Source organism: Acartia tonsa, chromosome 5 (genome assembly GCF_053477335.1).
Source record: "Acartia tonsa isolate MP-2025a chromosome 5, ASM5347733v1, whole genome shotgun sequence".
NCBI classification, from domain to species: Eukaryota; Metazoa; Arthropoda; class Copepoda; order Calanoida; family Acartiidae; genus Acartia; species Acartia tonsa.
The window spans coordinates 13,880,272-13,897,761 of record NC_137264.1 but is presented as its reverse complement, the minus strand read 5'-3'; the positions used below and the strand labels follow the sequence as shown (position 1 = coordinate 13,897,761).

Below are 17,490 nucleotides of genomic sequence, written 5' to 3'. Positions count from 1 at the left end.
CCCTAATGTTTTATATAGGTATGGCAATCCGTCAAATTTTTGGACCGGATTCGGATTAGGATTCTTACAAGAATCCGTCCAAAAAAAGGCGGATTCTAGCAATTTTTAAAGGCTTCTTTTAAATTAAAAAATTTAGTTGCTACATATGTCCTAAAAAGTAATGTTCTTGGTGTTCACAATAATTTACTTACGAGAATCAAACCAGATTTTAAAAGATATTATATATAATGATGATAATCTTTGCCTTCAAAAAGGCGGAGTTGAAAGAAAAAACTCAAGACGCTAATTTTAGTCTACCTATTAAGAATCCGAATCCGCTAATAAAAAACGGATTCCGGATTCAGATTCCGAAATTGGCTAGAAATGAGGCGGGTTTCGGATTTCTAATTCCGGATTCGGATTCGGATTGCCAACCCTAGTTTTATAAACACATTCTTTGATTTGTTGGCCTAAAAACTTTGGAGACTTTTATTTGAATCTTGATTGGATGGTACAAACTAGAAGTGTCTAAAATTTTTCACCAAAAACTTCAATCTAGAGCAGGGATAATTTTGTTTATAATAATTTTAGTTATTCAATTTATCGTCCATTGTCTTACCCCTAATATCCCTGGAATGGGCCTAGAATAAAAGGATATATAAATGAAATATGAACTTCACAAAAAAAAATTAGGGTTTGGCCGGATACCGGATATCCGGACATTCGAAATCCGACAAATTACCGTATAACCGGATATCCAGCATTAAAAATCAGCCGGATATCCAGTATTCGGATAGTTTCAATATCAGGTATCCGGCCTGATATTGAAAATGGCCGGATATCCGGCCTAACCCTAAAACAATGCTAACCCAGCCTTCGTGGGGAGCTGTAATCCTGTGTGGACAAATATTTGGGTTTTCCTAGTTCTTACCTAACCTAACTTAAAAAAGAATTAAAACTATAGTTGTTTTTGACAAAAAAAAATATTTATGGGTCACTCTCAGTTTAATTCAATTATTGCAAAAACTTATCATCAAAAAGCTTCAATGGCTTCATTCCAAGCATCGGCGCAGTGGTTAGCGAGATTTTAACAGACAGACAAAAAATCTACTTCTTTCTAAAATAGAAATAAATTAGTTTGTAAATAATCAATTTTCTTTTTTAATTTAGAAAATTATGGATTAAGTAAACGATATTTATTTATTTTTATATTTTCCTAGTATACACTCTAAATTATGCTGGTTTTAAATACAACACGTTCTCTCATTCGGTCTTAGGGGACTTTTGATAAATCTTGATTGGGTTGTACAAACTTACAGTGTCCAAACCTTTAAATCAACAATCATAAAAAGTGTTATTTTGTCATACATTATTGGCGGTGTATATGAATTTATCCTTCATTGTCTTATCCCTTATGATCCCTGAAAATTTCCTTATTGTAAATATCTCACAGATGTTAGGGAATAAGACATTGGACGATAATATCATATTAATCCCCAATGATAATAAACAAGATTACCCTTTATGTGGATTGAAAACTTTCGGACCTAACCAATCAAAATCAAATAAAAGTAACCAAAGTGTTTAAGCGAACCAATAAGATAATACTGTTATAAAACTTTGGGTACCAGTGTAATTTACAGTCCAATGTTCCCTCCCTCCCTATTGTAAATATCTAGTATGTTATTCATCTGTTTAGGAGATCATAATGAACAAAGAGGAGACAAAATAGAATAGTTTGTGATAACAATCGATGTGTTATTACATAAATGTTGCACCAGATTTTCATGTACTCTGTCAAAGTGAAGCTCGCAGCTGGATAAAATAACGATACCCCCCATCCACCTTTTTAACCCATTGCCTCCCCTCCAACTGAACGAACTGACCAATAAATGCCCTTGTTAGCAACCTAGATTGACGACAAATTTTCCCCTGTCAATATATCCATGTATATTATATATCCATTGTGAGAAGATAATAAACTAAAAAGACATCTTTGCAGTTTTCTCCTTTTTAAAAATGATGACTTGATATTTTTTACAAGGATTACATTATTATTAGTGGTGAAATTAGCATTAGACTGTAAATTACACTGGTACCCAAAGTTTTATAATTATGGTTTCTTATTTGATGGCTCAAAAACTTTGGGTACTTTTATTGAATTTGAAGTGTCTCAAAAATCAGCTATGTGATGTCATAAAAATGAGGGAGATGAGAGTATAAGTGGGAAAGAAAACCCCTTAATAAAGAGATGGATAATCCCACATTTTTATGACGTCACAATGCTGATTCTTTGAGACACTTTGTCCAGCAACAATTTATCTCCCATTGTCTTATCCCTTAAGATCTCTGGTTAAAACTGAAAATAATTGTTAAGATTTTAATGAAAAATCCTTGGTTTTTGTGAGAATGGTCTGATGCTACGTCTAAATTATACTCTTTCTGTATTACACAGGATATATTAGAGTTAAATAAGAAACATCAACCTTTATGCTTCACTAATACTTATGATAAACAACATTACCCTTTATATAGGACAAGAGAAGCTTCACTGTAAATGAGAACCATATCGGTTCAGCAATTAGCTAGATGATTTAGTACAAAGAACATAGAAAAAGACTGACATCCTATTACTTTCTTATTAGATCTTAAAATCCGAAATACTTATTTAAGATTGGTCTATACCAACATGTATTTGCAGTATAAAGAAAGCACACATCAGAAGAGTTGAACAAAACGAAACAATTAAGTCCCATGCTGACATTAGAGTAAAGATAGACAGACACAAAGACAGATATGCTGATAATAGAGTACAGATAGACAGACATGCTGATAATAAAGTACACAAAGACAGATATGCTGATAATAGAGTTCAGATAGACAGACATGCTGATAATAGACTACAGACATATAGACAGACATGCTGACAATAGAGTATAGACAGATAGACAGACATGCTGATAATAAAGTACACAAAGACAGATATGCTGATAATAGAGTACACATAGACAGATACGCTGATAATAGAGTACAGATAGATAGACAGAGATGCTGATAATAGACCATTAGGATAACCCAAGCATATAATTTTAAATCAAAGTATAATAAGTAGAAATGTTCCCTAAAAAGGAGAACCTAATCAGTCCAGCGCGGTTGATGAGATTATATGACAATTATAACCGACAGACAGACAAACAAACCTTGTTCTACTTCGAATTATAAATTAATTTGATTACCTACAGAGAGGAAAATTTGTTGCAAAGAAGTTTCTAATTTTTTATTTAATTGTTTTATTTAGTTTAAATGATGCGAAACTAAATAAAAAAGTCAGAAAAACTGCATTTATTTATTAATGCATTTAATATCAACATTTATTATATATGTCATAAAACTAGGATGACAACATCTGTAAGTAAAGAAGTTACTTTTTTTGATAAAATTATCACTTATTGATTATCCTGCTACATAAATGTATTATCTATTGCTTTGCTTTTAGGATAAAAGATATGAAAAGTGTATTAAATAGTTATTTATCTTACGTATTTTAGACAGCTTTTCAGAATAATAAGAAAATTATAAGATTAGTTCCAACTGGCATTAATAATATGATTTCAATATTATTATTAAAAGAAAATTTCCATAATACGATACTATCCATGATTTTTAGTATGAATCAGAACCAGTTCTGATACAGCGGATATTTATCGGTTTCGAAGCTGAAAAAAATAATTATAATTCTCCTTATAAAGATATCATTTGCTAAAAAAAAATCTCAGCCAAATTTTCTTTTGTCATATTGAGCTGGGTGCAACTCAAGATTTTGCTAACTTGTAATTGGGGTTGTACATAAATTTTTCGTCCATTGTCTTATCCCTTAAGATCCCTAAAACTAATTTTCCTTGCAGAGATATCATTTGCTAAAAAATTCTCAGCAATTTTTTCTTTTGTCATATTGTCACTTTGAGCTGGGTGCAAAATTAATTTAAAGAAAGTAACCAACAAGAACATTTAGATTCAAAGGAGGAAAACTGTATCCTTGTAATTTCTTTTTAAATAAATGTTTGCAAGTCTTCTAAGATAATAATTGTGCAAAAAAAATTAAGATTGTTTAGTCACAACACAAGCGCAATTAAGACTTTCAGACAAAGGTTGTGAAAAGTTGGTTGTCTGTTGGATGTTTGAATTCGATTAGTGATAGACGTCGGACTTACAAAACACCCTATCATAGTATATTGAATATTGATTGGATGGTTTCAAATTTAATCTACAGAAGGAGAAATTTTATTTATCATCATTGGAAATACATATATCAATTTATCATCCATTGTCTTATCTTCTGTGATTCCTGTGGCTATATAAAAGTATAAAAAGTGCACAGTAAATAAATGAAGAAAGTGTTTATCATTATGATAATAAACACTTCTTTTTATGCTTTTCATGCCCATTTTAGCTAGGGGCGGCTAGATATATCTTAAAGAAATGGTGGTTTCTCTTAAAGCGATCAGTGAGCACTAAAACACCCCTCCCACCTTATTTTATTGAATTATATATTAAGGGGTTATTTTAGGTGTATTAGTGGTTTACCTTTTTCTAGGTTAGGTTATATTGGGTAATGGAAGTCACACAGGGTTACGGCACCCTAGGTATAGAATCCCCCTCCGTTACTTATTTTTAATTTGTTTCAAGATAAGGGTTCTATGCTTGCTAGGCAATTTAAGGGAAAGCACCAAAGAAAATGCTTAATTGTTGTCGCAGGAATAAGTCAGTAATGAAGGAATAGTAAAATTAGGCAATGAAATTAATTCGATAATTCCGGTTAGCTTAAGAAAATTGGGCACATATATTAAATCTTGATTGGTTGGTTCAAACTATTTAACATATGACATAAGAAGTAACACGTAATTATTATTATGCCCTTTCTTTTATTAACATATTTTCCTTTTCAGCTATTATATTTTAAATTTTATACTTATGGTTCTCTTCTTGAAAATGCCCAACGTAACTTTACAAAGTGTCTCAAAGTGACGTCATAAAAACGAGGAATTGTCCATCTCTTTTTTAGGGATTTTCTTTCTCACTTTTCCTCTCATCTCCCTCATTTTTATGACGTGACATGGCTGATTTTTGAGACACTTTGTAAAGTTACCTACCCAACTATATAAACAACTATATACTTATGACTCTATTCCTGGAAATGCCCAACTCTATTTAGACAACAATATACTTATACTCATATTCCTGAAAATGCCCAACTCTATTTAAACAACAATATACTTATACTCATATTCCTGAAAATGCCCAACTATTTAAACAATATACCTATACTCTTATTCCTGAAAATATCCAACTATTTAAACAACAACTTACTAATCCTCTTATCCTTGAAAATACCCAACTATAACAATATACTTATTACTTATCCTCAAATACCTGGAAATGCCCAACTCTATTTAGACAACAATGGAAGAAACTGAGCTGTAAGCCACCATGCATAAGTGTTCATTCATTACAGACAGACTGCAATATAGACAGCAAGATAGACAGGCAGAAAGAAAGCCAATAGAATAGACAGATAGATAAGCAGAAAGACAGACAGAAATACAGACAGAAAGACAGACAGAAAGACAGACAGAAAGACAGACAGAAAGACAGACAGAAAGACAGACAGAAAGACAGACAGAAAGACAGACAGAAAGACAGACAGAAAGACAGACAGAAAGACAGACAGAAAGACAGACAGAAAGACAAACAGAAAGACAGACAGAAAGACAGACAGAAAGACAGACAGAAAGACAGACAGAAAGACAGACAGAAAGACAGACAGAAAGACAGACAGAAAGACAGACAGAAAGACAGACAGAAAGACAGACAGAAAGACAGACAGAAAGACAGACAGAAAGACAGACAGAAAGACAGACAGAAAGACAGACAGAAAGACAGACAGAAAGACAGACAGAAAGACAGACAGAAAGACAGACAGAAAGACAGACAGAAAGACAGACAGAAAGACAGACAGAAAGACAGACAGAAAGACAGACAGAAAGACAGACAGACAGAAAGACAGACAGACAGACAGACAGAAAGACAGACAGAAAGACAGACAGAAAGACAGACAGAAAGACAGACAGAAAGACAGACAGAAAGACAGACAGAAAGACAGACAGAAAGACAGAAAGACAGACAGACAGAAAGACAGACAGAAAGACAGACAGAAAGACTGACAGAAAGACAGACAAAAAAACAGACAGAAAGACAGACAGAAAAACAGACAGAAAGACAGACAGAAAGACAGACAGAAAGACAGACAGAAAGACAGACAGAAAGACAGACAGAAAGACAGACAGAAAGACAGACAGAAATACAGACAGAAAGACAGACAGAAAGACAGACAGAAAGACAGACAGAAAGACAGTTACAAAGACAGACACAAAGACAGACACAGTGACAGACACAAAGACAGACACAAAGACAGACACAGTGACAGACACAAAGACAGACACAATGACAGACACAAAGACAGACAGACAGATAGAAATACAGACATACATACATATAGACAGACAGACAAATTGATAGTTGCATCTATTTGATTTATTTTTATAATCCTATAGTATAAAGTAATAATGTTTTTTAATTTGTCCCTTAAGATCTCGGTAACCACTAATCCGATTGGATTCTACTCTTCAGGGAATATACCTACTGGTCCTGTGGTGATTTTAGGCTATTTTTTGAGGGGTTGTGACTCCCACAACCGCCCCCCCCCCCCAAAAAAAAAATCCCCCTAATTTTTTTTTAAAATGGGATGGTTGTTGCACCAGTGGTACTGATTTTTTTTAAATTACCTCTTCGGGCAAAGCCCCTAGAAGCTAGGGGCGAAACCGCTAGTGTTATAAAAATGGAAAATAGTTTAAAAACAGGAGTCTTAAGGGATAGGACAACAAAAAATAAACAAATTATGATGAACAAAATGTCATCTTCTTTACATCAGAATTTTTGAATACTGTTAGTTTGTACAGCCCAATCAAGATTATTATATCAATAGTATTATTGTGAGGGGAATGCCATGCCTTGGCCCATAAACACAAACAAGTTATTATACAGTCAAAAGTCTAAAAACCTTTAACTAAAATATTTATATTTCGTACGAACATCGCCATGCAAAAATATAAATGACTGGTCATTCAAAGCTATTCTTTCTGAGCCTAAGTCGCGTGAAACTCATTTTTCTAGCCTTTCTAAAAAATGCATTGCGACTATAAAAGAATAATAACGTATCAGGGATCTAAATGTAAATGCCTAATGATGATACACAAAATTACCTCATCTTTAGATTACAAGTGGTTGAAACGTTTGGACACTCAACTAAAATATTCAACAAATCAAAATCGCTAAAAGACCCCAAGGTTGATAAGCACCGAATAACAAAACGTTATTATAAAACTTTGGAGACTAGAGTAATATTCAGTCCAATGTCCCCTTCCTCCATGAGTAACATTAAACGGTTCCTAAAAACATTATAACCATAGTGTTACAATACATTAACAGGCCCTGAATGGTAGAAAATGTAATGTACTATTAAAGCATAAATATTTCTAGAAACTGTCTATTGTATTTTTGAAATATGTGTCGGCCTAATTTCTTGCAAGCTTTGACTAATATTTTATTAGGACACATTAATATTTTCAACAAATAACAAAAAAAGTATATTAAGACTAATATGATTGTCTTGTCAGGGATCTAAAGGGATAAGACAATGGCCGATTGATTAATTTACATCCTCAATGATGATACACTAAATTACCCCTTCTGTAGATTACAATTAGTAGTTGAAACATTTTGACACTCATCCTAACAAAATAACCAATCCAAAATTTAATAAAAAGCCCCAAAGTTGTTAGGCTAACGAATAAGAAAACGTTATTATAAAACTTTGGGAACTAGTATAATAAACAGCCCATTGTCCCCTCTCTCTCTTTGGATATTAAGACTAATATAATTATCTTTTACATCGTTAAATGCTTCTCCACTAGATCGACTATAGGGGAGAACTGGATGGGGTCAGAAAAATGGCCTAAAACCATTACAAAGACAAATAAAATGATTCCCTGAAAAATATAATTACTTTGATCCAGCAATTTCTGAGATCTTTAACTTCACAAAATTAATATTAAGGAACTTCATATCATTACAACCGGTTCAGCCATACTGGAAATCATGTATAGCATCGTATTTCATATTATAATTTTTAATCTTAATATCCGCAGAAAGCTGTCTATAATACGATAATCTTAACATAGTGTACAAATATGAGATTATTGCTTAATATATAATTTTTTTAAAAGTTGCCTCAGATTAAATGACTGTCAAAATTGGACCTTAAATGTTATTTGTCATTTCAAACAAAATGATATGTAACTAATCAAATTTTAAAATGTAGCATAGTTTTTTTTATAAAAATAAATTCTCAGAGACATCAGAGGTGGATTCTTAAAAAAAATGCCCCACTAATCGCTTAGTGGGGCAAATTTTTTTAAAGAATCCACCTCAGTCCAATTGTTACATTTCAACTTAACTTAGTTATATTATTTGATGAAATAAACACCGTTAGATTATTTAGATTTATTCGCTGCAAAACGTTGGGTACTTTTATTAAATTGGGAATAGATTATAAAAAACTAATAGTATCCAACAAAATTGCATGTAATTAATCTTATAACTTTTTTTACTATCGGTGGAAAGCTGTCTATAATACAATGCGATAAATAACTAAACTAAAAGTTTGTCTATAAATAAAAAATAAAGTTAATAAAAGAAAAGTTAATACTACCCCAAATAGTTTAAAGCTATATAATACACACTAGCGGCTTCGCCCCTAGCCTCTAGGGGCTTTTCCCCAAGAGGTTTGGTAAAACCAATTTTTCGTGTTTAAGATTTTAAAGAAAATTTGAACACAGTAATAGTGTCTGACTGATTATGACGTAACAAAAAAATTAGCCAATGAGAGGCCACTATAAATTTTACTATTGGTCAATAACGGCCTCTCATTGGCTAATTTTTTTTTGTTACGTCATAATCAGTCAGACACTATTACTGTGTTCGAAAAAATTTTTTAAACTTTGGGGGGGGGATTTTTTTTTTTAGGGGGGGGGTTTAAGGGTGTCCCACCCCCCAAGAAAATAGTTATAAACCTTCCTGGGACCTATGAGAAGCTACCCTGTAAAGGAGAACCCGATCGGTTCAGCGGTTAGCGAGATCCTTCGCTACAAACAGACAGACAAACAAACAGACATCGTTCTACTTTGTATTATAGTTTTTTAAAAGTATATATAATTCAACTTCCATTAACGTATCCATGTATTATGAGAGCCAGGTAAAAGCTTGGATAATCTCAATGATTTGAGGATAACAAAGAAAAGATTCAGAGAGGGAGGGGACATTACATTGGTATCCAAAGTTATTATGTTCAGTTTATTGACTCCTAACTTTTGGTTACTTTTAATAAATTTTTATTAATAGTAATTTTAAGACAATTAGTGTCTAAAAGTTTTAACCAATAATATTTATCTACAGATAGGGTAATCTTGTTTATTATCATTGAGTATGTATATCAATTTATCGTCCATTGTCTTATCCCTTAATACCCCTGGAAAAGATAAGTCAACATGATAAGAAAATGATAGTTTCCAATTATTTTTCATTTGACCCCCCCCCCCACCCTCTCCCTCTTTTTATTAATTTTTATCTTTTATAGGGAAGCTAGATAAGACAATGGACGATAAATTTATGTACATCCCAGTGATAGAAGGGACATTGGGCTGTTGATTACACTAGTCTCCAAAGTTTTATAATAACGCATGTTTATTGTTTATTCGTTGGCTTAACACTTTTGTGGATTTTTATTAAATTTTGATTGTTTATTAAGTTGAGTGTCCCAACGTTTCAACCACTGATTGTAATCTAATCGTAATAGTTTTGTGTACCATCACTGAGGTTGTCCATCAATTTATCAGCCATTGTCTTATGCATTTAGATCCCTGTGTACATCCCTAATGATTATGTTCAACATTACCCCTTCTGTACTGAACCAAACAATAAAGAATTAATAAAATTACCTAAAGTTTTTAAGTCAACAAATTAGATAACGTGGTTATAAAACTCTGAGTACCAGTGTAATGTGGCTTTTTGGGTGCAAATTAATATTATAGGAAACTATAACATAAATGCTAAACAATCATTGTGCTAAAAATAGATATACATAGTAGATCTAGATCCATAATCAGAGGTGGATTCTTTAAAAAAAACTTTTTGGCTTACTGGCTCATTAAAATCAGTGAGGCTCGCTATAACTTTTTGTGAAAAATCCTCCAAAATCGCATAAAAAATCTACAAAAAAAAATTTAAAAATCTTATGTTAAAAACATTTTTAGTTTTTTAAGAATCCACCTTAGTACTTTGGACTATTCAGAACACGGTATAGGAACAATCCGTCTAGATTATTGGTTGGAATGAAGACTTTGATAAATACTGAAACGATTTAGATCTCTATTTTAAGGAAGCTTTTTATAGATCCCTGTATGGTTTTAGGCTATTTTTGTATTTTCCTTACTTATCTGAATACAGAGCTCCTAGATGCTAGGAGCACGACCGCTAGTACGTAATAAGTAAGCTAAAATAGTTGAATTGACAAAGCCTATATTGTCCTGTTTTGACGTCATAAATTTGGAAAAGGAAAAGGGAAAGGAGAACCCCATTTCTCCCATCTCCTTTGAAAAGATTTTCTTCCCCTCTTCCCTTCTCCTATTTCGAAATTTATGACGTCACAACAGGACAGTATTGGCTTTGTCATTGAATTTCTTAGATAAACTTTCTTGTACGGATTACTGTGTTTGATAGCCCTTCTAGGGTAATACATCTATTGGACTAAAGCCATCAAAACTTATTTAAAAAGATTTAAAGCCCATGAACTGCCCATAAATGGCAATTTTGTATATACACTTTGCCTCATTTGGAAGAAAGTTTTAGCTCCCCAGTTAAACTTGTAGACAATATATTGACATATAATTTTTTATTGCACTTATGTTGAGTGTGGGTGTTTTTACCTTACCCACCCATTTTCAATTTTAGTTTTTTAAGGAAAAAGTAAATATAATTTTTTTTTTTTTTTGGGGGGGGGGGTTCATTATATTCTCTTGGGAGAAGAATGGAATTCATTAACGTCCAAAGGGAGTGGGGTGAAAGGCCTGTTAACACCCTCAATTTTTTAAACCCCTCAATGTACCCCCCTTAATTGTCTAATAAAAAATATATTAGGTACCCCCTAAGTACCTCTTATTTAACCCACCTCAAAAACGTCCTTAATGTTACTCTCCCCAAAAATATCTATACCTATCAAGAGCCATATTGTAAAGGAGAAACATATCAGTTAAGAGGTACGGACAAACAGACATCCTGTTACTTATCCCTTAAGTTTATTAATAATCTTTTTTTACAGGAAGGGAAATTATACGAAGAAGAATTGGAATATAAACGAAGTGGAAATGGAACAACTATCATTGGAGAAGGTAACACAACCATTTTAACCCAATTTCGGGGGGCCTCTAAATAACCTTATTCTGGGGCGGGGGGCGTAAAACGCCTCCCCACCCTGCTATCTCAGAAACTATAAAAGATATCAAGACACAACCAAAAACAAAATTTTTCATTTTTAAAATTCAGAGAAAGATTCAAACAAATTTTACCGCCCTGGCACCGTTAATTACCGTTAAAAAACGGCAATAACGGTAGAAAACCTAAATTAAGTTGACCATTCAATATTTTAGATGAACCTTGGCTGGATAGCAATTCTATCAAGAAGAAAAGATCAGCTCAACAGGATGATGATTCCTGTAAGCTCCAGGTATAATCCAGCATTATCCCCGTGACTGTAGCTAACACGTAGCGCATCCGTTAAGACTTCCTCACCATCAGTCGTACAATCAAAGGAGGGAGGGGACATTAGGCTGTTTATATCACTAGTCCACAAAGTTTTATAATAACGTTTTCTTATTCGTTGGCTTAATAACTTTGAGGACTTTAATGAATTTGATTGTTTGTTTTTTTAAGATGAGTTTCAAAAAGTTTCAACCACTAATTGTAATCTACAGAAGTGGTAATTTTGTGTAGTAACATTGGGAATGTACATCAATTCATCGGTCATTGTCTTATCCCTTTTGCTGTCTGCAATATTTGAGATTTTAGGTCTAATCCTAAGTTGTTATCAACCATCCTCAGAAATCGGAAAAATATGAAGAACAGAAAAGTCAATTTTAAGACATTTTCTGATTTTTAAATCCTACCAATCTCTGATTCTGTTGAATTTAATTAATTTCCCATTGTCCTATCCCTAGCTAATATTAATTATTATTAGATCTGGCGTTGTTTATCAGGAGTGATGGAATCTGGAATTATGTATCTGGACAAACCATCAGAACTATGGGGGTAAGTTCAGGCTTTGCATTGGACTGTAAAGTACCAAAAGTTTTATAACCATGAAATCTTATTCGTTGGTTCAAAACTAGTGGTGTTCAAACTTTATTAACCAATAATTTTGATCTGCAGAAGTGGTGATTTTATTTAAAATAATGGGATCTTTACCCGCTAAGCACTTTGAGTAAATTCATGATTAGAAAAAGAAATATGAAAGTATTCATTTGTATGGCTTTAAGGACCTCCAATACAGTGGTCTCAAAAACGTAATTTTTTAGGGCCGCCAACAAGTATCTGTTCAAGATGGCTTTCCATGGCATCAAGTCTGGAGTTTGGGGGTCACTCATGACCATTCCAGAGGTATCTATCTATCTATTTATCTATCTATCTATCTTTCCATGGCATCAATTCTGGAGTTTGGGGGTCATTGATGACTATTCCAGAGGTATCTATCTATCTATCTATCTATCTATCTATCTATCTATCTATCTATCTATCTATCTATCTATCTATCTATCTATCTATCTATCTATCTATCTATCTATCTATCTATCTATCTATCTATCTATCTATCTATCTATCTATCTATCTATCTATCTATCTATCTATCTATCTATCTATCTATCTATCTATCTATCTATCTATCTATCTATATATCTATCTATCTATCTATCTATCTATCTATCTATCTATCTATCTATCTATCTATCTATCTATCTATCTATCTATCTATCTATCTATCTATCTATCTATCTATCTATCTATCTATCTATCTATCTATCTATCTATCTATCTATCTATCTATCTATCTATCTATCTATCTATCTATCTAGGCTAGAAAGGTAGCTAGATGTATGAGAGAACATGATAATTGTATGGAACAAGAAATCTATGCTAGGGAGCTGGATGGGAATCAGGTAATAGTTATTTAGCGCATCGTATTATAGATAGTGTTCCGCGGATATTAATATGTAAAAAAATCATAAGATTAAAACATCGAGAGGCCTGGGTTTAAACGAATGGTTATATTATATTGATTTTTATTTTGATATTCGTGGAAAGTTGTCTGTAATACGATGCTATACATGATTTTGCAGTATGGCTCCTGTTCTAATCCAGCGGATATTAATATTGGTTGCAAAGCTATACAGGAAAATAAAATATTTTCTCGTTTTCATTCGAATCCAGTGGATAGGAACCGGTTCTCATCCATACGAAAAAACTATGTCTAGCATCGTATTAAATCCAGCTTTCTACGAATATAGAAATGTACAATCATAATATTAAAACCAGTTTTTTTAGCCGGTACCACGGGGCTAAAAAAACTAGCTTTAATCTCATAATTGTACTTTCAATATCCGCGGAAAGCCGTTTATAATACGATGCGAGAAATAACTATACTTTTCTTCATGGCTAGATTAGTAGATATGCAGGGAGGGAGGGGACATTAGGCTGTAAATAATACTGGTACCCAATATTTTAAAATCACGTTTCTTAACCTTTGCCAAATAAATGGGGGGCTTGGATGTAGCACCAGATTTTCATTTATTCTGATAAAGTGATTCTCGCAGCTGGTTAAAATAAATATAACCCCATCCACACCCCCTTTATCCCATTTCCTTGTCCTTTCTACTTGATGAACATTTTGACCAATAAATGAAGTCAGTGTTAGCTAGCTAAATTGACGACAAATTTTCCCCTGTCAATATATATCCGTATTTCCTAAATCCATTCTAATAAAATATTTTATTTTAAGGATGGTTCAAGAAAACGAGTTATTGTAGATACTGAATTTTTACAAGGTAATCCTTATAGAAAAGTAACATGATGTCTATGTGTCTGTCTGTGGCTGCCAAGGATCTGGTTAATGGCTGAACCAATATGGTTTTTCTTTACAGTGAAGCTTTGGTTTCGCTACGAAAGAGATTTACATTTTGACTTGTAAAGGTTTCGTGATTTTTTCTTTGATGTCCGTAACGCTATGTTTTAAAAAATATGATTTTCTCGGCTACTATTTAAGAAAGGCTGCTGTTTTTTGTGTGTAAAGATACCCCTTATCAAAACGCATCTGGTATACAGCTTACTTTTACAGCCTGTTCGTTTAGCTACAAAAGACATTTATTTACTAAGTATATTTGCGATTACTTTTATTTAATGAAATCTTCCAATTTTTAACATTTACAAAACAGCCTGCTTTATTGCATCAAGATCCATGACAGATCTATATAGGAAATAAACGTCTATAAATGAGCTCGAGTCTTCCAATGGTAAAGTGTTTTTAACTCATAGTGCTCCAATAATCCTCATTAAACTCTCATTGACCAAAGCGATAAGACCTTTATCCTATTTGTTTATGGAATGAATTAAGTTTTTCACTTCATGTAGATATTTGAATTACATTGAAGTATTTAATCCTTATTTCATAAATAAAAAATATACGTTCATAATAGAGTAAATCTAAGAAAACTGTATTTTAAAAGAATCCGATTGCGGCGACACTTTCTTTGTGTTAAAATATTAAAACTAAAATTTTAATCATATTAACCCTTTGGTGATGGTAATGTGAAAAAAATATAATTGAAATAATCTTTTTAAAATCATTTAAATTAATAAATATTTACTTCTTTCTTTTAGATAGTAATGGCGGGGGAGGAAAATTGATTTATTGAGAAATAGATAAATAGATATGTACTTATAGAAAACTAGCCAATAGCGATATAGTTATATTGAGCCAACTCTAGTATAATAATATTTAAGAGGTTTTTGCGATTTTTATTATTTATTCCTTTTTTTCAGATTTGGATCAAAGTGATGGAAGTACAGCATATGATGATAATACTGAAGATAATGAAGATTATTATGATGCTTTTGATAATACTATCTAAACACAGGGAAGGAAGGGACAGTGGGCTGTTTATTACACTAGTTACCGAAGTCAATAATAATGTTTTCTAATTCATTATCTTAACATTTTTGGGGACTTTTCATTGAATTTTAAATTGGTAGGTTAATTAAGTTGACTTTTCAACCACTAATTGTAATCAGAGATACGGGGTAATTTTGTGTAGCACCATTGGGGATGTATATCAATTATCAGTCATTGTCTTATCCCTGTAGATTCCTGATATAAATTTATATACAGCTTAGAACCGTCCTTGTTACGAACTTAACTGTTATTGTATTTTTTAATCAGCTATCCTTCGGCCCCTCGGGGTTAAAAAACTGCTATTAATTTTATTTTAATACTCATGGGAAATTGTTTATAATACGATGTTTTACATGATTTTTCAGTATGGCATAGAACTGGTTCTAATCCAACGGATATTAATGAACCCAGTAATAGTGTCGGACTGATTATGACGAGAAAAAAAATTAGCCAATGAGAGGCCATTATTGACCAATGGTAAAGTTTAAAGTGGCCTCTCATTGGCTAATTATTTTTTTTACGTCATAATCAGTCCGACACTTTTGCTGGGTTCATCTTAATCGGTTTCGAATCCATACTTGAAAATTAATTATCTTATTTAGAGTATAGTTTAATCATTTATAAATAATATTGATTTAATTTTAAATCTGTATTTTACCAAATGCTATTGAATCTCATAAAGACCTTTGAATCTCTTACTCTAACTTTTATGTATTCATATTCGGGGCTCGGCAGCCGCGACTAAGCCATAAAATTTTACCCGTTTGGGTGCTTTAAAAAATATTTTGAAAAGAGGGATATTTGGGTCAGGCTGACTTGTAAAATTGTAAAAGGTAGAATTCATTGAGGCCTTAAGGCGGGTGACGCGCGGCTGCCGAGCCCTCATTATATTTCACAGAATATTGTATTGAAGCAAATGTTTGATTTTCCACGATTTTTAAAAATGTTTTGTTTAGTTTATGTAAATAATCGTCCTTATCTAAAAGTAACAGGATGTCTTTCTGTCTGACTGTGTATATAGCAAAGGATACCGCTGAACCGATATGGTTCTCCGTTTACAGTAGTTGGCTAGGGAAGATTTATAATTATTTTTGGGAGGGTACAGCCACAAGTATGAGAAATCGTCATTAGAAAAAATCCCCCAAACCCAAAATAAATCTTTTGAAACTTAAAATATCAAGTTGGAGGTCGACTCACCCCCCCCCCCCCTCCTCCAAGTGCCCCTATAAGCCTTTTGGGGCGTAGCCAGTAGTATTATTAAAATGTGATAAATTAATCTTTGTAAATTAAATTATTTTAAATGTTAGTGCAATAAGTTAGAAACTTAAAACCAAATTTAATTGTTTTTGTGGTATGCGGCAACTCTGGACCATGCAGAAACCAAGACATTATAGTGATGCTACGCACCCAGCTAAATCCTGTTATTCTACAATTGTAAAGCCACCTGAAAATATGTCAGATAACGGTATTGATTTCATCTCTCAGTTGTCCTGCAAATGGAGGGAGGGGTGTTACCCCTCCCTCTCCCATCTTAAGCACCAGAACCTTCCCCTTCAACCACCAAGTTATCAGCACCACCTCAACCCTGAGGATAAAGGATCTAAGCCTTCCCTCACCTGATAGAATCACCCCCACACAGACTGTTGTTGTCAAAGTAACCATCAAACCTTCCCTCTTTAGTACCCAGACCTACCACTCAACCCCTCTATGCTTATCTACCTATTGTGCTGTTCCATGGGCTATCCTGCCTGCCCCAGACAGGGATAGCCATCTACCTAACCATTGCAATTATCTATGTTTTACTGTATGATTTATCTTTAACTATCTTTATTCCCAATCCATATGTAGTTATATTATGGTTAACTGTATTCTTAATCCCCCCCACCCTTTCCAGGGATGGGGGATCATGATTGCCCAAACTGACTATTGTATATGTATTATAATGCTTTTATGTTATGATTACTTATTCCTATCCATGTAGTTATTGTTTGTTGTATATAGCTTTAGTTATCCTTTGACCTGCAATAAAGAAACAACTGAATAGACTATGTTTATTATTTAGTGATTGCTAGAGAAGCGTAGCTTCTCTATAGTATAGGTGTCCACGTCTGTTCACACTG

General features: G+C 33.0%; 1 protein-coding gene across 1 annotated transcript in view; it reads left to right on the top strand.

Annotated features, from left to right (window-relative positions):
- Positions 1 to 16,566, top strand: part of LOC145318826 (uncharacterized) — a 53,716-nt gene extending 37,150 nt beyond the window's left edge. Inside the window, exons 9-15 of the mRNA XM_080160464.1 lie at positions 11,471 to 11,540; positions 11,799 to 11,875; positions 12,386 to 12,456; positions 12,723 to 12,804; positions 13,278 to 13,361; positions 14,201 to 14,246; positions 15,241 to 16,566. Coding sequence (XP_080016590.1) covers positions 11,471 to 11,540; positions 11,799 to 11,875; positions 12,386 to 12,456; positions 12,723 to 12,804; positions 13,278 to 13,361; positions 14,201 to 14,246; positions 15,241 to 15,329 — 519 coding nt within the window. The 3' untranslated portion in view covers positions 15,330 to 16,566. The remainder of the gene's footprint in view (positions 1 to 11,470; positions 11,541 to 11,798; positions 11,876 to 12,385; positions 12,457 to 12,722; positions 12,805 to 13,277; positions 13,362 to 14,200; positions 14,247 to 15,240) is intronic.
- Positions 16,567 to 17,490: the final 924 nt, after the last annotated feature.